Source organism: Myodes glareolus, chromosome 3 (genome assembly GCF_982192425.1).
Source record: "Myodes glareolus chromosome 3, mMyoGla1.1, whole genome shotgun sequence".
NCBI classification, from domain to species: Eukaryota; Metazoa; Chordata; class Mammalia; order Rodentia; family Cricetidae; genus Myodes; species Myodes glareolus.
In genome coordinates, this window is record NC_142028.1 from 29,514,866 (window position 1) to 29,531,994 (window position 17,129).

A 17,129-nucleotide genomic window follows, 5' to 3' on the forward strand; every position below is an offset into this window, starting at 1 on the left:
TAGAGGGAGTTCCAGGACAGCGAGGGAGAAACCCTGTCTTGAAAAAAAAAAAAAGTTAATTTAAATGTATGGAAATATCAAAGATATCAGGGAAATTCAAATGATGTTGTTCAAAAGAACAATGATTTAAAAGATGTTCAGAGAATGAAAAGGAGGAAGGAAGACTTCGTGACGAAGACAGACAGGGATGAGCATGAAGCCTAAGCCGGGTCCTAATTAGAACTCTTATAGAGAGAGGGTTTGGTATTCTGACCCTGTGGTTACCCACAATCGTATGGAATCTGTCAGTTCTCAGGCTTAGGGTTGTGAGTAACCATGGCCTCCCCTCTCCTCCATCTCCCAGGGTTCCCTGTCAGTCAATCCAGACCCAGCAGTGGTTTTCTGACTCCTTGTTACCTCATATCGTCTCCATCCTCAACCCTAACAGAGACTGCCCCTAACGTCCCCCCAAACCCCACCCTGTCCACCGTCCCACCGGAAGCCAGGCCAGCCTCGCTCTCGCCCGCACCCCCGGGTCACCTCCTGCCAGCTCCAGCGGCAGCTCTGCCTCTCCCACCTGACTGCCACAGCTTGGCTGAGTCATCTCCGCAAAGTGCACTTCTAATCACTGCGGCTCTCTGCTTGAAACCCTTGATGGCTACCTTTATGTGCAGTACAAAAGCTTCCCTGGCTCCCCTGCCGCAGACCCGAGCCCACACCAGGGTCCCTGATGCTCTTATTCACAGTCCCTGTGTCCCCCGTCTAGCCTTTGCCTCTGGCCCTCCATCCACAATGCCTCCTCCACTGGAAGCGCTGAGCCTAAGCGGGCGCCACTGTGCTTCTCGGGTGGTCTCAGCGTACACCTGTCTCATCCAGAAGCCCCAAGCTGGGTGAGCCCTTGTAAAGAGCGCCGTGGCGAACACTGCTGTCCCGGAGCTGTCCCACTCATACAGACGAGGACTGTGTTGTTCTCTGGCTCTGGCAGAGCTGAGCGGATTATGCTTTGAACACTCACGGGGTGCAGGTGGGGGCAAGGATTGTGCTTCATAGTACAGTCCACAAGGAGAGCTAGCGGTCCCAGAGTGGTTCGCTAGCTGCCGCTCTGCTCTCCGCCATCACTGCTCTCCTGCGTTCAGCACAGTCCCTGGATTCTAGGAAAAGCTCAGCCTGGGAATGAGTGGGTGAAAGAGATCTGCCCCAAGCTTCCCTGCACCTCACTGATCCCTTACCTAAGACCCTGCCTCAGGAAGGGGTCCTCTGACACTACTCCCACACCCTTTGCCCCTTCCTCCCTGGTCTGCTCACTTCTTGTAATGATCCTTAGGGCTGCAATCCAGGGAGCAGAGGGACAGAAAGTATATGCATGTATGAACCATAGCTATGAGGAAAGTCACTACTCTTTAGGAAGCCACTGTGGCAGGTGTACAGACTCATGGCCTCTATACTATGGAGGTCCCAGTGTGATTCCCAAATCCTCCAGCTCTCCAACGGAGTTTGCACGCTGTTCTCTGTTGTAGCCGCAGCATAAACCATCGTGGCTGGCTGTCCAAATTGTAGAGCTCCCTGATCTGGCCAAACCTCAGGGCCATAGAGGTCTGGTCAGAAGCAACCAGGCATTGTCCCCAATCCAGGCTCCACAGATGTTATAGTCTGTCCCCTTTTTTGGCGGATCTTCTAGACCCCAATCTATAGTTGAGCCTCACCCCAGGGCACCTGGCCAAGAAGTGGTTGACTAGATTTCCCTGAGCCTCGGTTTCCTCACTAGTGAACTTGGGTGCTGTACTGAAGCGTCTCTAGGCTCCTTCTCACTCCAGAGGTGAGATTCTACCCTGAGTAAGAAGGAACCAGAGGACCAGGCTGCCAGGATGGGAGTGAAGAGGTGGCTACGCAGGAGGTGCCCGACTCAGCTTCATTCTCAGAGAAGGGGTCACACTGCTGCCCTCTGCTCACTACTGGTCCTGGGGATACCGTAATGCAAAGCACACAACCATTTTTGTCACAGAATGAGTCTTCCTGTGGTGTGCGTGTCGGTGCCACCTAGGGCTATCTAAGCACTGGCTCTCTGTCAAGCAGAGTGCAAAGCCTTTGCCATGCATTGCTTCCCAGGTTTGCATATTGTCACTGTACCATATCACAGATGGGAAGACCAAGACACAGTCTGTGGCCTGAGCTGGTACCTTCCCATCTCTGCCCATCACAGTACACTGCATAGGTTCCACACACAGCCTGAGATGCTGTAGAGAAGCCCTGCACATGGGGTCTCTTGCTCTTGGGCTGATGTCTGACTTTGCTTTGCCAAGTTCCAGAAACGCATAACATGACTGGCTTTAATACTCTCAGCTGAGAAACATCAAACCAGAAAAAACCCTCCCTCACTTTTGAAAGAAACCCTCACCCAGTCCAGACTCCTCAACACTGTGCCCCTCCCCCACACAACGCCTCTTTTCCACCCTCACTTGCTGCCCTCTCGCAGGATCTTCATCAAGCTCGGTTGTCCTGGCTTCTGAAAAGAGGGAGCATGTTCCAATGACAGTGAGAACCCCTCGTTCCTGGCAGAAGCTAAGAGATCTTTCTCTTGGGAGCGGTCAGGCCACAGTTAATTACCCGTGAATCACAGGACTCAGGGAGAAGTGAACAGACTTGCTCCTTGATCACCCCACCCCCCAGCCCACTCTGTCCTCTGCATTCCAGGCTGTCCCCTCACCTCTCAGCTCTCTACCTGACCCTGTTAAGAATAGGATTGGGTGGGCCTGCCCTGGGGCACTGCAGAACTCCTCGGTCCTATGAGAATTTGTCTCATATGAAGACAGTATGAAGGGGGAGGAAGGATGATGAATTTGACTCTCAGTCTAGATCAGGGAGAAAGTCTGGGTTTTTATTTCCCCCCAAGCATAGGAAAGAGTTCACTTTAGCTCATGACCACAGGCATTTACTAAACTCCAGCCATGGGTCCAGCCCCAGGCAGAAAGGATGTCTTTGAGGGGCAGCATGGGAGTGCTGAGAGCTCAGAGCAAGGTAGAGGTGCAAACATCATGGGTGGCTTTAAAGGATGGAAGGCAGTACTAGAAACAGCTGGTGCCAGTAGGGGATGGCTGTGCAAAATGATTGGAGCAGAGGGTAATGAAGTAATAACTGAATTTCTGTGCTTTCCGTGAGCAGCTAGGCACTGCTCGAGTATTCGGGGGAGCTGAAGCGTAGCAAATGTCTCAAATAAATGATGGCCCTGTAGAACCTGGGGTGAGAAGAGTAAACAAAGAGAGGGTGGGTAGTCTAAATATCCCCCCAAATTTATGGAAAAACAGAGTGTCAAAGACCAGTTTGAACAACATTCTGTATTGGTGGGCTGGCAGGGGAAGATGGTTTTCTGGAAGAGGCACATTTAAGACAGGTCTTGAAGAGAGGGGAATATATATGTACCCCAAGAAGAGAGGCTGAGCAGTGGCCCAGGTGCCCAAGGTTCACCAGCACAGAAGACCTACAAGGAGCTGTCCTCCTGTGTGATGTTTGCTCATCGCGTTATTAGAGTGGCATTCTGATAGTTGTCAAGGTATGAAGATAGCCATTGGGATTCTATTTAGCGTCCTGACAAAGGCTTTCCCTGGGATGCTTCTCCTCTTAATTAGCTGCTAATTATCAGCCACCATAAAGCTGCTCTCTTAGATTCCCAACATGGAAACCACGGAGGAGGCTCTGAAATGGCTAGGGGGAAAAAAAACTGAAATGTACTTAGAGATTCGAAAATGGTATGCACATAATGTGTGAATGACATGCTTAGGGACTCTGCAGCTAGAGTTTGGGATTGACAGTCTGACTGGGGACAAGGGTTCTGAGTGTCAAGGAGTCTCAAGGAGGAGCATCAAGAGTTTCAGAAAGGAGGGGAAAGAAGGTGTAAAAGGGCTGGTGCTGATGAAGCCACATAACCGGCCTTCTTGGGGATCACTTTCGAGGACCTCCAAAGTTGTAGGGTGCATAGAAACCAAAGAACACAGGGGCAGAGCAAGAGGGTAGATCAGAGTCTGACTTTTTGGAAAGGGGGCTTAGAATACACTACTCCTCCAAGAGGTTCAGTGGGAAATAGAAGGCTAGCTGGTGCCTTGTGAGTAAAAGAGTCTAATAGAGAACTGGGGGAGGGTCTGAAGGCAGGAGACAAGCAGCAGATAGACGGATGGAGGTTGGAAACGCAGGTAAGAAACAGAAAGACAGGGAATGTCCAAAGGAGATAGATGCTGTGGGATCATTTGCTCTGGATCAGACAGGGACTTTAAGACTCACAAAAGCAACCTGGGAATTTGTTCTCTCGTTTACTCACTACATAGGATGCTGACTGTGTGCTGGAGACTATCCAAGGAGTGTGGGGACCAGGCAGTGAAAACGGCAAGCAAAGCCTCTGCCTTCACAGTGCTTGGCTTTGCTCTGTTTCCATTATGTCTTTGCGTGACTGTGACCACCCGGCTCTCAGAGACGACTCAAGGGAAGAAGGAGGTGGTGGGGGGGTGTCATAGTTTCAGTTCCATCACAGCAAGAAAGGCATGGAGTAAGCATCTTACTCCACAGGGGTGGGGTCACGTGGTAGGGCTCTTAACAACATTGCAGATCAGATTGTGACAAGAACCAGATTCTGGGTGTAACCTTCAAAGGTCCACCCCTAGTAACCAGCTAGGCTCCACCTCCAAAAAGGTCTGTAAAGTCCCAAAATGATACCACTGGCTCATGAAGAAACTTTTAAAATATGAGCCTGTGGGGACCACCTTACATTCAAGTCAAAATGCTCTATCTATGGCATCTCATAACACAAAATGCATTTATGTATAAGCTTATCCAAGATTTAACAATTCTAACACCATTCACAAACCTAAGTCTTGGAGGATCAGGAACAAAAGAGAAGAAGGGAGAAGAAGCAAATACTGTAACTGTCTTTACGAAAGAGAACACTATGAACAATGAATATATTCCCCCAAAAGTTGGGGGAGCTCTATACTGCAGGGCCACATTAAGACTCAAAAGCAGGGGCTGGAGAGATGGCTCAGTGGTTAAGAGCATTGCCTGCTCTTCCAAAGGTTCTGAGTTCAATTCCTGGCAACCACATGGTGGCTCACAACCATCTGAAATGAGGTCTGGTGCCCTCTTCTGGTCTGCAGACAGAATATTGTATACATAATAAGTAAATAAATAAATATTAAAAAAAGACTCAAAAGCAATCTCTAAATTATGAACCTCTGTTTAAAACATGAGTTACATACTTCTGATATATAATGACACAAAGTAAATATTCTCATTCCGAAAAGAGGGGGAGGGGTTGAGATGAGACTATAGAAACAAAAGGCAGAGTACAGCAAGACCAAACCTCATCAGGGAATAGATCAAGTTTAGAAAATAGATCAAGTCTAGAAGCTTGCTGGAGATCGTGACATCATTTGAGTTCCACCACCCTTGGGCAGCCTGGATACTTACAATCCATGTGGCCTCCTTCTTGGGCTGATTCTACCAGTGGCTACCACCTTCCTAGGCAAACAGATACTCCATGCTCCTGACATCTCTAGCAGTCTTACTGTATCTTAGGTTTTCGCCTGCAAAGTTTCACACGTCTCCCTGGTTGGCGGCTCACATGTCTCCCTGGTCGGGGGCTCCCTAAGGTGGGGATATGACCCCATCGACCTTCCAGACCTTCCTTAAAAGTCTAGTTCCAAGTCTCCATGACTTCAGATACTCTTGTAGTCCGGATGCCTACAAAATGATGTCAGTTAGGTAAACGACGCCAAGTTGTGCCAAGAGTGTCAGCAGTAGCCAGGCCATTTTAGACAGTGGCCATCGCAGCCTCCGAGGGTTTGTGTGGTTAAACGTGGGAGAATAGCTCTCTAAGCATTCCTTTACAGTTGAGGGCCCCCACGACACTCTCTCGTCAAAGGTAAGTCTTTTGGGTGAGTTTGCAGTTTTACACCCTGGCGTCTCCAGCGGGTGGTCTTTCTTGCCACTTTAAACGTATCTGAGTTGGGGTCACTGCTGCTGTGATGAAACACCATGATGAAAAGCAACGTGAGGAGGAAAGGGTTTATTTCTCTCACAGTTCCATATCACAGTTCGTCCTGGAAAGCAGGAAGGGCGGCATAGGAGGAGACTGCTGATCCGTTTCCCAGCAGCCCAGACTCGAAGTAGTCACACAGAAACTAATTACGACATTTCTTTGCCTATTAGCTTATGCATATTCCTAGCTAACTCTTACATCTTAAGTCAGCCCATCTCTATTAATCTGTGCATCACCACGAGGTCGTGGCCTATTGCAAGGTTCCGCAAGGATTTGGTAGACTCCAACTCTCTGACTCTGCCTCTTTTCCTTCTCTATCTGCTTGGAATTCCCACCTTGCCCTATTCTGCACTTCAATAAGCCCAAAGCAGCTTCCTTATTAACCAATGGTAATAAAACATATTCACAGCATCCAGAGGGGAATCCCACATTTATGCAGGAACTCACACAGGGCAGGAACCCTGAAGTAGGAGCTGATGCAGAGGCTGCAGAGAGGTGCCATTTACTGACTTGCTCCTCATGGCTTACTCAAACTCCTTTCTTATAGAACTCAGGACTGCAAGTGGCAGCACCCACAATGGTTTAGGCCCTCCACCATCAATAACTAAATTAAAAATGAAATGCTTTACAGACTTGTTTATAGCCCGATCTTATGGAGGCATTTTCCTAATTGAGGTTCCCTCCTTTCAGATGACTTTAGTTTGTGGCCTTGATATAAAACCATCCAGCCCAGTTGCTATGACAGTGTAGCTTTCTGCACTGCTTTTTGCTCCAAATTGTGACTACATACTTGGCTAAAAGTGCACAGTAATAACCCTATCCAACTTGAATGCTATGCTGTCTTGAAATTCCCATTACTTTTTAATTCAGGCTCACTTAAAAATTCAGGGTACAGGCAGGATGCAAACAAAATGTTTCCCCACTGTATCCAAAAGGTGGTAGCCCAATTCCCAATAGAGTCCTTGTTCCCGTCTGAAATCTTATGAGCACAGTCTTTTTACTATCTACAATATCATCAGCATTCCAGCCTTGCAAGTATCAACCGATTAATCTCTGCAAACAGCATTCTAGGGATTCTTAAACCCCTTTCTCCAAATCTTCCAAATTCTTCCAACAAACCAGTTCCAATGGCCTAAGAACCTCGCGGCCAGATTTAATTACAGTAACAAGCTCTTCCTTGGCATCCATTTTTGGTACCAGTTAGTTTTGTGCTGCTGTAACTACAATACCTAAGAGAAACGATTTTAAAAAGATGTAGTTTGGCTCACAGTTTGTGAGGGTTTGGTGCATAATTGCAGACGAAGCTTCGTAGCATCATAGTGGTGGGGGCTGCTCACATCATCAGAAAACCGAGCATGACAGGAGGAAGGGCTGGCTATAACCTGTCTTTACTTACTATTTCTACCAGATAGATGCTCACCTCCTTAAAAGGCTCTACACTCTCCATCCACCCCCCAAGAAAACCACAGTGCTACAAGCTGGGGGACAAGCATTCAAAGTATGAGCCACTAGAAGACTCTTCAGATTTGAACCATACTTAAACTTTAATGTGTAGGAAGAACTTGATAGGATAGGAACAAGAATCTAAATTTGGTTTCTTCAAGCAGTATAGACATTGACCTTGAAGGTGTATTTTGGCCAGTCTTTTGCCTCAGAGGGTGAAGATAATTATCTAGCTTGCTTTCTATTGCTGTGATAAGCATCGTGACCAAAGGCAGCTTGGGAAAAGAGGTTTGTTTGGCTTAAAGATCAAGGTCCATCACTGTGAGAAGCCAAGGCAGGAGCCTAGAGGCAGGAACCAAAGCAGAGACCATGGAAGAATGCTGCTTACTGGCTTTCCTTCATGGCTTGCTCAGCCTGCTTTCTTGCACAGTTCAGGAATATCTACCCAGGGATGGGGCACCATCACACTGAACTGGACCCTCCCAAATCAATCATTATTCAAGAATATGCCCTAAAGACTTACATACAGGGCAGAAATTTAACAATCTTTAAAAAGTTCAACATGTCCTCAATTGTCACATTTCCTTCACAGGATACAAAAGACTACAAATGTATTATTCCATCTCAAACCACACATCACTACTTACTGCTACCCTGTTGTACAAGGTTCCTCCAAGATTTAAACATTCCATCCTTTAGAAAAGTTCCTTAAAACAGATGGTAAACAACTCAATATAGCTTCAGGAAGTCCCTGAAACTGAGCAGATTCACTACTGTTCTACCTACCATGCACTCTCACAATAGTGCTGAGAGTCACTCAGACAAGCCAACTGCCTTGTTGGCAGTTGAGATCAGGCCTTTTGAGATCAGACCAGCTAGCCTGGAACAAGCAGAAAACAGCCAGGCTACCAGGAAGAGGTGAAGACCAGAGGCAGCTGGAGAGGATGCTGTTCAGTCTGTTGTGCTGCCAGCAGGCTGTGCAGAGTGCTTCAGTTTCCAGCTTTGTGAGCTGTCATCCATGCTGGGGTGGGCTTTGATGATGCACCTGTCTTTAAGTTATTTCTGTCCCTGTAAGTAACCCCAATAAAACTCAGTGGTTCACTTAAAAAAAAAAGACATTTTCTCAGTTAAGGTTTTCTCACCCTAGATTGTGTCAATGCTATACCAAGCAGATAGATTCTTTACCGTCTTGGAACTATCTTAGGTAAGTTGCTTATGAAATCCTATTACCTGCCAAGACACTCTTGGGTCTTGGTTTCTCCAGGAAGTAGAAATGGGCCAGTGGGAAAGAGAGATACAAAGTCTGGACCTTCAGTGAGTTTGTCATGGTCATTGAGAAAGGATTTAAAAAATGGGGATAAAAGGGTGCTGTTCATCTAATTCTCTGCAACATGGCAATTTCTTCCTTTGGGGCACACAGGAAATCATATACCCTAGGTTGTGCCTTATTTTAAAAGGTTTACCCAATTGCACCAGACTCACCATAACTGTACCAGGCTTTTTCTTTTGGGCCACCAACCAGCTCCCAGATCATGACACAGAGAATTCATATTAGTTATGAACGCTCGGCATAGCTTAGGCTCATTTCTGGCTAGCTCTTTTTTTCAGATTTATTTATTTATTTTGTATACAATGTTCTGTCTGCATATATACCTGCAGGTCAGAGAGGGCACCAGATCTCATCATAGATGGTTGTGAGCCACCATGTGGTTGCTGGGAATTGAACCCAGGACTGCTGAAAGAACAAACAGTGCTCTTAACCCCTGAGCCATCTTTCCTGCCTCCTCTGGCTAGCTCTTTTATCTTAAATTAACCTGTTTCTCTTTAGCTATCTTTTGCCTTGGGATCTTTTGCCTTTCTTTCTGTACGTCTTACTTTCCTGCTTCCTCCAGTGTCTGTCTGTCTGGCAGATGCCTGGTTTCTGGTCTTAGAGGTGTCCCTCTCTTCCTCCCCCATTCTCTTCTCCTTCCTCTCTTTCTCATTCTTTTCACCCTCTTCTTTCTTCTCTTCTATTTCTCTTCCCATCAGCCCTATCCCTCTCCTGCCTAGCTACTGGCCAGTCAGCTTTTTATTAAACCTCTCAGGTACCTTAGGCTGGCAAAATGAAACAAACACAGCGCATCTTTATATAATTAAAGATGTGCAGCAAACACAAATGTAACACATCTTTCCACAGTTAAAGTCATATTCCACAGCATAAGCAAATATAACACATCTTTACATAGTTAAATATTCCACAAGGATGATTTCCCTTTTGTTAACTGACAGTCAGTTGGTTGGAAATAGGTTTCTAATATACTGGAAACCCACAGGGATAATGTCGATCACATTAATAAGACCAGCTCAAATTCAAAGGGGGAGAATTATACACTGCAGGGTGAGGACTCATTGGGGCCATCTTGGAATTCTGCCTGCTACACAGCTGGAAGGTAGCTACTTCGTTTCTCTATGTAACTCCACGGTTGCCTCTAAGAAACCTCACGCTCTGCCCCAGGGCATCTGTTCCGGCTCTTGCAGGCATCAATCATACCAGGCAGAAAAGAAGATGATGGCTCCGTGGGTTCTCAGGGCTGAACTCTAGCATGTCCACTGAGGCCTAGAACAGGGATGCAGCCTTGCCCCAGGTGGGCAGGTCCTCCACAGGAACTGCTCTACCCAGAGAACCCAGTTGGACTGTGCCCAGATGTGCCCAGATGTAAAGAACCTAAGAAAATGCACATGTGCTATTTTAACCTGCTAAGTGTTTAGTAGTTTGATAGACAACATGCTTAGTATGAGTCATTCTAAAACTGCGTTGGGGATAACACCCATGGCCTTACACAAGTTAGACAAGGCCTTTGCCACTGAGCTACATCTCCAAGTCCATTCTGATATGTTTTAATATCGCCTTGAAGACTCCCCTGTAACACAGGGATCCGAAGTCACTGGAGTGCTTCCCCCTAATGCTTAGAGCCTGCATCCTCTCAGACACAGCCATTGGTGGGCTGAGTAGATCAGGAAGCAGTAGTGAGTGATGGACTTGCCTTTCCATCTGCTTCTTTGATGGCAAATCTACCTGTGCTCCCCCAGCCCCACCCCCATCTGGATTTCCCGAGAATGTGGGAATGTCAGCACTGTAGCGACTCTCTGTCCATTCATCCAGATTTTTAGCTCCAGAAGGAGAGTGTGCAAGCAGAGGGTGAGGATAAGTGAAGGGCATACTTCAGAGACAAGGTACACATTTTCACTCCTACAAAATTCAAGGGGTTTACCAAGGAGCCTACACTATTAATCAAGCCTATCGCCTTAGTTTTAGCGTGACCCTTTGGCTAAAGTCAAAGCTCTCCAAGGAGCATGGTTCAATGATCAGTCACTTCTGGGGGTGGGGCAGGGGTGGGGGTGGTACAGGGGGAATTTCCCCCTAGTCCTTTCTTGAGAAGTTTTGATAAAGTAGAGAAAGCAAGAACATAGCAACCTAAGTGGGGGTGGAGGTCCGGGGTCAGACCCCGGGGTCAGATCTGGGGTCAGAGATGGAGGGCAGAGCTGAAGGAAGTGAGGCAAAACCCTGAACACAGGAATGCCGGGAGTGATGATCAGGTGAGGCCCTTGCTACACAGCTCCTATTGATACAATTGTGATTTAAATCATGCTCCCTAGAAGGGAGCTTACTCTTGGGCCATTGTCCTTCTCATAAAGTTCACATTTATTGACCACTTCCCATGTGCCCGAATCTGAACCGGGGACTGGCCTTGGAAAGATGATCAAACCCAGATGTCATGCTCTTGGTACTCCCAGGGAAACAGAAGCACCCCAGTGCGCCGAAGTGAGCTCCAAGAGTTTTGGTTTTTTGTGGTTTTTTTGTTTGTTTGATTGATTGATTGATCTTAACATCATTGTTTAATTTTTCATTTTTAATTATTTTTAATTATGCATCAAGGCAGAAAACACCAATATAATAAACTCCCATACAACCATCATCACGCTCCAACAGTCTTTATTAATGTTTTCTTAATATTAATATCATGCTAGCTAGTGCATTTTATGTAATTTCAATAGAAATTCTGGAAAAGTATTTTACTTCTAAATACTTCTACATACATCTCTGATGTAAATGTTCTTTAATAATTAAGAGATTAAATAAACGGGACTTCCATCCCAGTACCTCTGTCCACTGCCTCAAGTCACCTCCCCAAACCTGAGTGTAATCCTCCATCTTGCCTCTAGGAGTCTTGCCAAGGCCTTGGCATCTCAGGTTTGTCTGGTCTGTAGTCTTCTGATGGGGGCAACCAGTAAAGCCGCCTTGTGCACTGGGGACTGTGGTGGACTGTACTGATCTAACCCATGTACTTCCACCTTCCCTGACTGAACCTTTCTCTCTGTCCCTGCTGCAGATTGAAATGCTAGAACACAAATACGGGGGCCACTTGGTATCCCGACGCGCCGCGTGCACCATCCAAACCGCTTTCCGCCAATACCAGCTCAGCAAGAACTTTGAGAAGATCCGTAACTCGCTCCTGGAAAGCCGCCTGCCCCGGCGGATCTCGCTGCGCAAAGTGCGGGCGCCCACAGCAGAGAGCTTGGTGGCGGAGAAGGCGCTCCTGGAGGGCTGCGGACTCCTGGGGCTGCCGCTGGGGCGCTCGCCCTCCCTGCCACCCACCTTCGCAGGATCGCTCACCGAGCTGGAGGACTCCTTCACCGAACAGGTACAGTCCTTGGCCAAATCCATCGACGACGCTCTCAACACCTGGAGTCTCAAGACTATGTGCTCATTGCAAGAGAGTGGCGCGTACCAGCTCCACCAGACCCTGCACCCGAGTGCGGGACAGCCAGGCCTGGAAGTCGAGGCACGGGAGCCCGAGAGTGGTCCAGGGTCTGGAGATGAGGCCAGCGGCCTGCCGCAGGGTCACAGCGGTACCCTCATGATGGCTTTCCGGGATGTCACGGTGCAGATCGCTAACCAGAACATCTCTGTTTCCTCCTCCACCGCCCTGTCTGTGGCCAACTGTCTAGGCGCACAGACCACCCAGGCCACAGCTGAGCCAGCGACGGGCCAAACCGAGCAGGGGGATGCCGCGGCTCAGGGGGTCTCGGAAGCCCCAGCCTCGGAACAGGAGGAACCCCCGGGTGAGAACTCAGAAGCGTTGGAGAGCCGAGACCAGGGCGCACATGAACAGGTGGTTGCGGAGGCCGTGGTTGAGGAGGCTGTGGCCGAGGAAGCAGCGGAGGAGGAGCAGGAGGCGGGGCAGGCAGGGAAAGGGGCCGAGGCAGGCGACAACTCTGAGCAGCTGAGCAGTAGCAGCGCATCCACCAAGTCCGCCAAATCTGGCTCAGAGGTTTCTGCCGCTGCCTCGAAGGAGGCCCTGCAGGCGGTGATCCTAAGCTTGCCGCGCTACCACTGTGAGAACCCAGCCAGCTGCAGGTCCCCCACGCTCTCCACCGACACCCTGCGCAAGCGACTTTATCGCATTGGCCTCAACCTCTTCAACATGTGAGTGAGCTTGGAGTCCCCAGAAGGACCGGAGGGAGGGACCGAGGGGAGACTTGCAGGGTACCAAGTCCTGACAGCATCTTCTCTGGGTCCTTCAAGGCAGTTTGTGCCTGGGCTGATACCCCTCGCCGCAGCTCCCAGGGAATGTTTAAGAAGTATATATACTATTTTTCCCGATGACCAACGCATCAAGCATAGGTTTTTCACAATTGTTTTTTAAGATTAAAAAGGTTGTTTAGAAAATGGGAAAATACAGGTTGAGCACACGCAGGAATCGTTGAAGACAAAAATGAAGTTAGGAAAACAGTGTTATTACACTGGGGTCCCAAAATGAGGAAGTGGTGGAGATGGGAAGACAGTGTGAAAATGAGGTAGAGTCGCTGTTGAGAAGGCTCAGGTAAAGGTGGTTGCTGTGCAAGTCTGGCAGCCTGAGCTCTGCCCCAGAACAACCACCAAGGTGGAAGGAGAAAGGTGCCTCCCCTGAGCAGTCCTCTGACCTCCTGGGAAGGCATTCCCTCTCTCAAAATAAAAATGTATTTTTAAATATTTTTAATGAGATAGAGGGATAGATAAGAGGAAAGAAAGACAGGAAGAACGAGAACCAAGTGGGATAGAAAAGGAATTGGGGAATAGAAGGAGAGAAATTAATGACTGCCATAACTCAGAGACCCAAACAGGACTCCATGCAACAAGAGCATATGACCGCCCCGCCCGGTGGAGGAAATAGGCCCCTCCCTCCCTGTGAGACAGAAAGTCCCTGAGACACTCACTAACCCTCCTCATCCATCCCCCCCCCCTCCTAGCTCTGCCCCAGGGCAGGACTGGCTCCCTGCACTCATTTATTCCTACTACTATTATTTATTGCTTGTCAGGCCTGTACTGGATAGATGAGTAAAATGGCCCCTGGCCTCAAGATGCTCATGTCCAGCCATTCCTAGCTCACCTGCAATCCTCCCAGCAGCATCTAGAGAGAGAGAACATCCTCCTATTTTACAAAATAGCAACCAGGCTCACCAGAGGGAGGGAGGTTGCACACTGCTCAACCTCTTGCCGGAGTTAAACCTGGGCGTGGCCAGAGTCATCCATTCTTTTGTAGATCAGGTTGCCTTCCAGTGCACAAGAAATCAGATACTCTCATCCTTCAAGACAGTGATTCCCAGTCTACCCCTAGTGAAGAACCAGTTCCATCCCCTCCCCCTGTATATGGGCTGGTACCTTTGCAAAACACAATACAAATGAATTGCTAGGAAAGCGGCCACAGGCTTGATGTCCTGAAAATGTCAAGCATTTGAGAAAAGGTTTCTAGGGCTCATTTATCTCCTCAGTGCCAGTGAGATCCAGCAGCTGAGGTGCAGGCTGGAGGAAGCACCTCCCGCACCCCTTGGGGGCTCTAGGGACTGTCCAAAGCCTTAGGGAAGGGACAGAGAAGGGAGCCTCTCTACTTGCTATGGATTCTTGTTGTTGAGTCAGATCTCTTCTCCCTTCAAGCCCCATTCCTGTCCCTGCTCCCCACCCCACCCCTGTGTGATGTTCAGGTGACAGTTGCTCCCATGGGGAGCCCTAGTGGTCCCTGGGAAGTAGATTTCCCAGGGTGAAAGGAGTCAGCACAGCAGCCCCAAACAGCCTTGGCTTCCTCTCTCCTCCCCACTCCAACCTCTCTACAGAAACCCGGACAAGGGCATCCAGTTCCTGATCTCGCGCGGCTTCATCCCTGACACCCCCATCGGTGTGGCCCACTTCCTCCTCCAACGGAAAGGCCTGAGCCGCCAGATGATAGGGGAGTTCCTGGGCAATAGCAAGAGGCAGTTCAACCGCGACGTGCTGGAGTGAGTGCCCGAGACATCCCCGCTCTCCCTCCTTTCACACCCCGGGACCCAAGGATTCTCATGATTCCTTCCGAGGTGGGCATCCTTGCTCCAGCTTCCTATAGCCAGCCGAGTGGCTATAGGTGCAGTCATTCATTTGGTGGTAGGATGCGCCTGGAGCCTTTGGACACTCCGGGACACCCTTGGGCATGAGAAACAGCAGTGGGGAGGGGATATAAATAATAATTAATGAATTGTGCCATTCAGGCCCACTTCTGGGGGATGTCCCCTTAGCCTACCTTCTCTCAGCACCTGTCCCAGAAGCTCCAGAACATTCCCGTGCCAAGGCTCATTTTCATATTAGTAGAGGCAAACCATGGAGAAAACGGGGCTGAAATGAGTGTTATTAAACAGGGAAATACTGAGTCCATAAACATGAATTAACCAACAAAATTACCACCGAAGAGCCTATACCATAACTGCAGTAAATGACTGGGGTGAGGGCTACAGGGACCGCCTTAACTATGCTGGACTTTGCACTGCTCGGAAGCTCCATCTCCAGAGGTCATAGGTGGCACTTCTCTGGCTAAGAAACGCCAGAGCCTTGGGGCCTCCTCTCCCCTGGGAAAGGTAACGAGGGTCCATCAGTTCTACTCTAGGCCCCTGGGAAAGCCTGTCCTCCTTGTTCTTGCTCCTGCGAGAGCTACAGAGAGAGGGACAGGGGACTGAGGAGTGGGGCGGGGGTGGGGGGGTCACTGTGACTGTTTCTGGCCAGTGCTGGATGGATAATTGAAGAGCTGCCCTCTGGTCACAGAGCAGTCCCGGCACTCTTGCAAAGTTGACACAGCACAGCTCTGTGTCCCATCCTGTGAGAGGGCCAGGGGTTTGCTATGCAGACGGACCGGTTGCTCCCTGAGAATGAGACTGGGCATCCTGGCCTACCTCATGGTCTGAGAGAACTTATAGGCCCATATGACAGCTCCTCGCACACTCTGAAGTCACTGGTGGTGGATGGGGGAGTGCCATCTCAACTCAGGTAGGGCAGCAAGAACTGAACCCTGTCTGAAGGATCTCGGGCATCCCTGAATGGCATTGGCTATACAGAACTAATGCCCTATCCTTGCCTCTCTAGAAACTATGGCTGGGGCCTGAGATTTTACACCTAAAAGAATATTGAGATTAGGCTCCAGCAATTCCCATTCGCTCTCTTTCCTTCTCCTTCCTTCAGCTCCCCTTTCCCTGTCCTGACCGCCCTATTAGGTGGTGTGTCCTGAAATGATGCCCAGGAAATGATACAGGCACCCAGAACATGCCATGCAACACAGGGGGAGGGTAAAAACCACATGTTCTGCCATACCCCATCTTTGGCCTTCTATCTCTTTCCTCTCCTTTCCCCTAACTCCCCCTTTCCACTAACTTTCTCTTTCCTTTCCACTAACTTCCTTCTGTCCTGCTGGCTCACATTCCCAGGTGATTTGTCTCTCTCCACTGGGGAGACAAAAGTGACCCTGCTCCCCTTACGGGATTTGTCTGTTTTCTTCTGCCACCCCCATCCCCATGAGACTGGGCCAGCATTTTAGTGCCAAGCCCACATTTGATCAGGAGCGTCCAGGACGCAAGTTGGGCTTTGTGCTGAGCAATACAGTGTCACACTGATTGTCACACTTCCCAGGTGACCTGGCATGGTAGGGCACGGATGAGTCACTGGGAGATAAGTTTCAGACCTGGGCCTGCTGCTGTGGGCTGTGCTGCAGAAAACCAGGTCAGGGATTAATCTGGCAGCTGAGGAACCCAGGCTTGAGCTGGACCCACATCAGCTAGCATTTCTGGTGAGAGGTGGCTGATGGGTAGGTTTTAAGAATTGACTGTCTCTGCTCCTGGGTGCTAGGTAGTATGGGAAAGGCATCTGGAAGGTCCCGCTTTCTCATCTCATCATTTCTCATGAGAAATTTGGGTTGCATGATCTCACAAGTGCCTCTGAGTTCTGTGACATCTGTCATCTTTCCCATTCCTTGGCACACTTACTGGTTGGCGATTGGTTTAGGACAGAGAATCATCTGCCCTAAGCGGGGAGTGGTGACATGCTTTGTCATCCTGCCAGAGAGTCTCAGAGTTGCCTTTGGGCTTGAGGGCAGTGCTGGGGCTTCAGGAAGGAATGAGGTGACCACAGTTATTCATTCAACAAACATTGAGTGAGTATTCTGTGTTAAGAGTGGACCTGAACTGGGCATTCTGTATTTGTTTGTGGGAATAAGGATGGCTCATGGTCTCAGGAAACTTACACACCTGGACGTTGATGGGGAGGGATGAGAGAAGAATGTAAAAGGGCAATAGCAAGACGGAGGCTTTCCCGCTGGCATCCTGGGTGTGGGGAGAGAGTGGAGTATGGATCACAGGCGTGATGTTACCTCCA

The 17,129-nt window shown here is 49.0% G+C and overlaps 1 protein-coding gene across 7 annotated transcripts in view; it reads left to right on the forward strand.

Annotated features, from left to right (window-relative positions):
* Iqsec3 (IQ motif and Sec7 domain ArfGEF 3) overlaps positions 1 to 17,129 on the forward strand; it is a 101,991-nt gene that overhangs the window by 50,608 nt on the left and 34,254 nt on the right. For all 7 annotated transcript variants that reach the window (XM_087904283.1, XM_087904284.1, XM_087904286.1 and 4 more), the window contains 2 exons: positions 11,815 to 12,911; positions 14,576 to 14,737. In XM_087904283.1, coding sequence (XP_087760409.1) covers positions 11,815 to 12,911; positions 14,576 to 14,737 — 1,259 coding nt within the window. The remainder of the gene's footprint in view (positions 1 to 11,814; positions 12,912 to 14,575; positions 14,738 to 17,129) is intronic.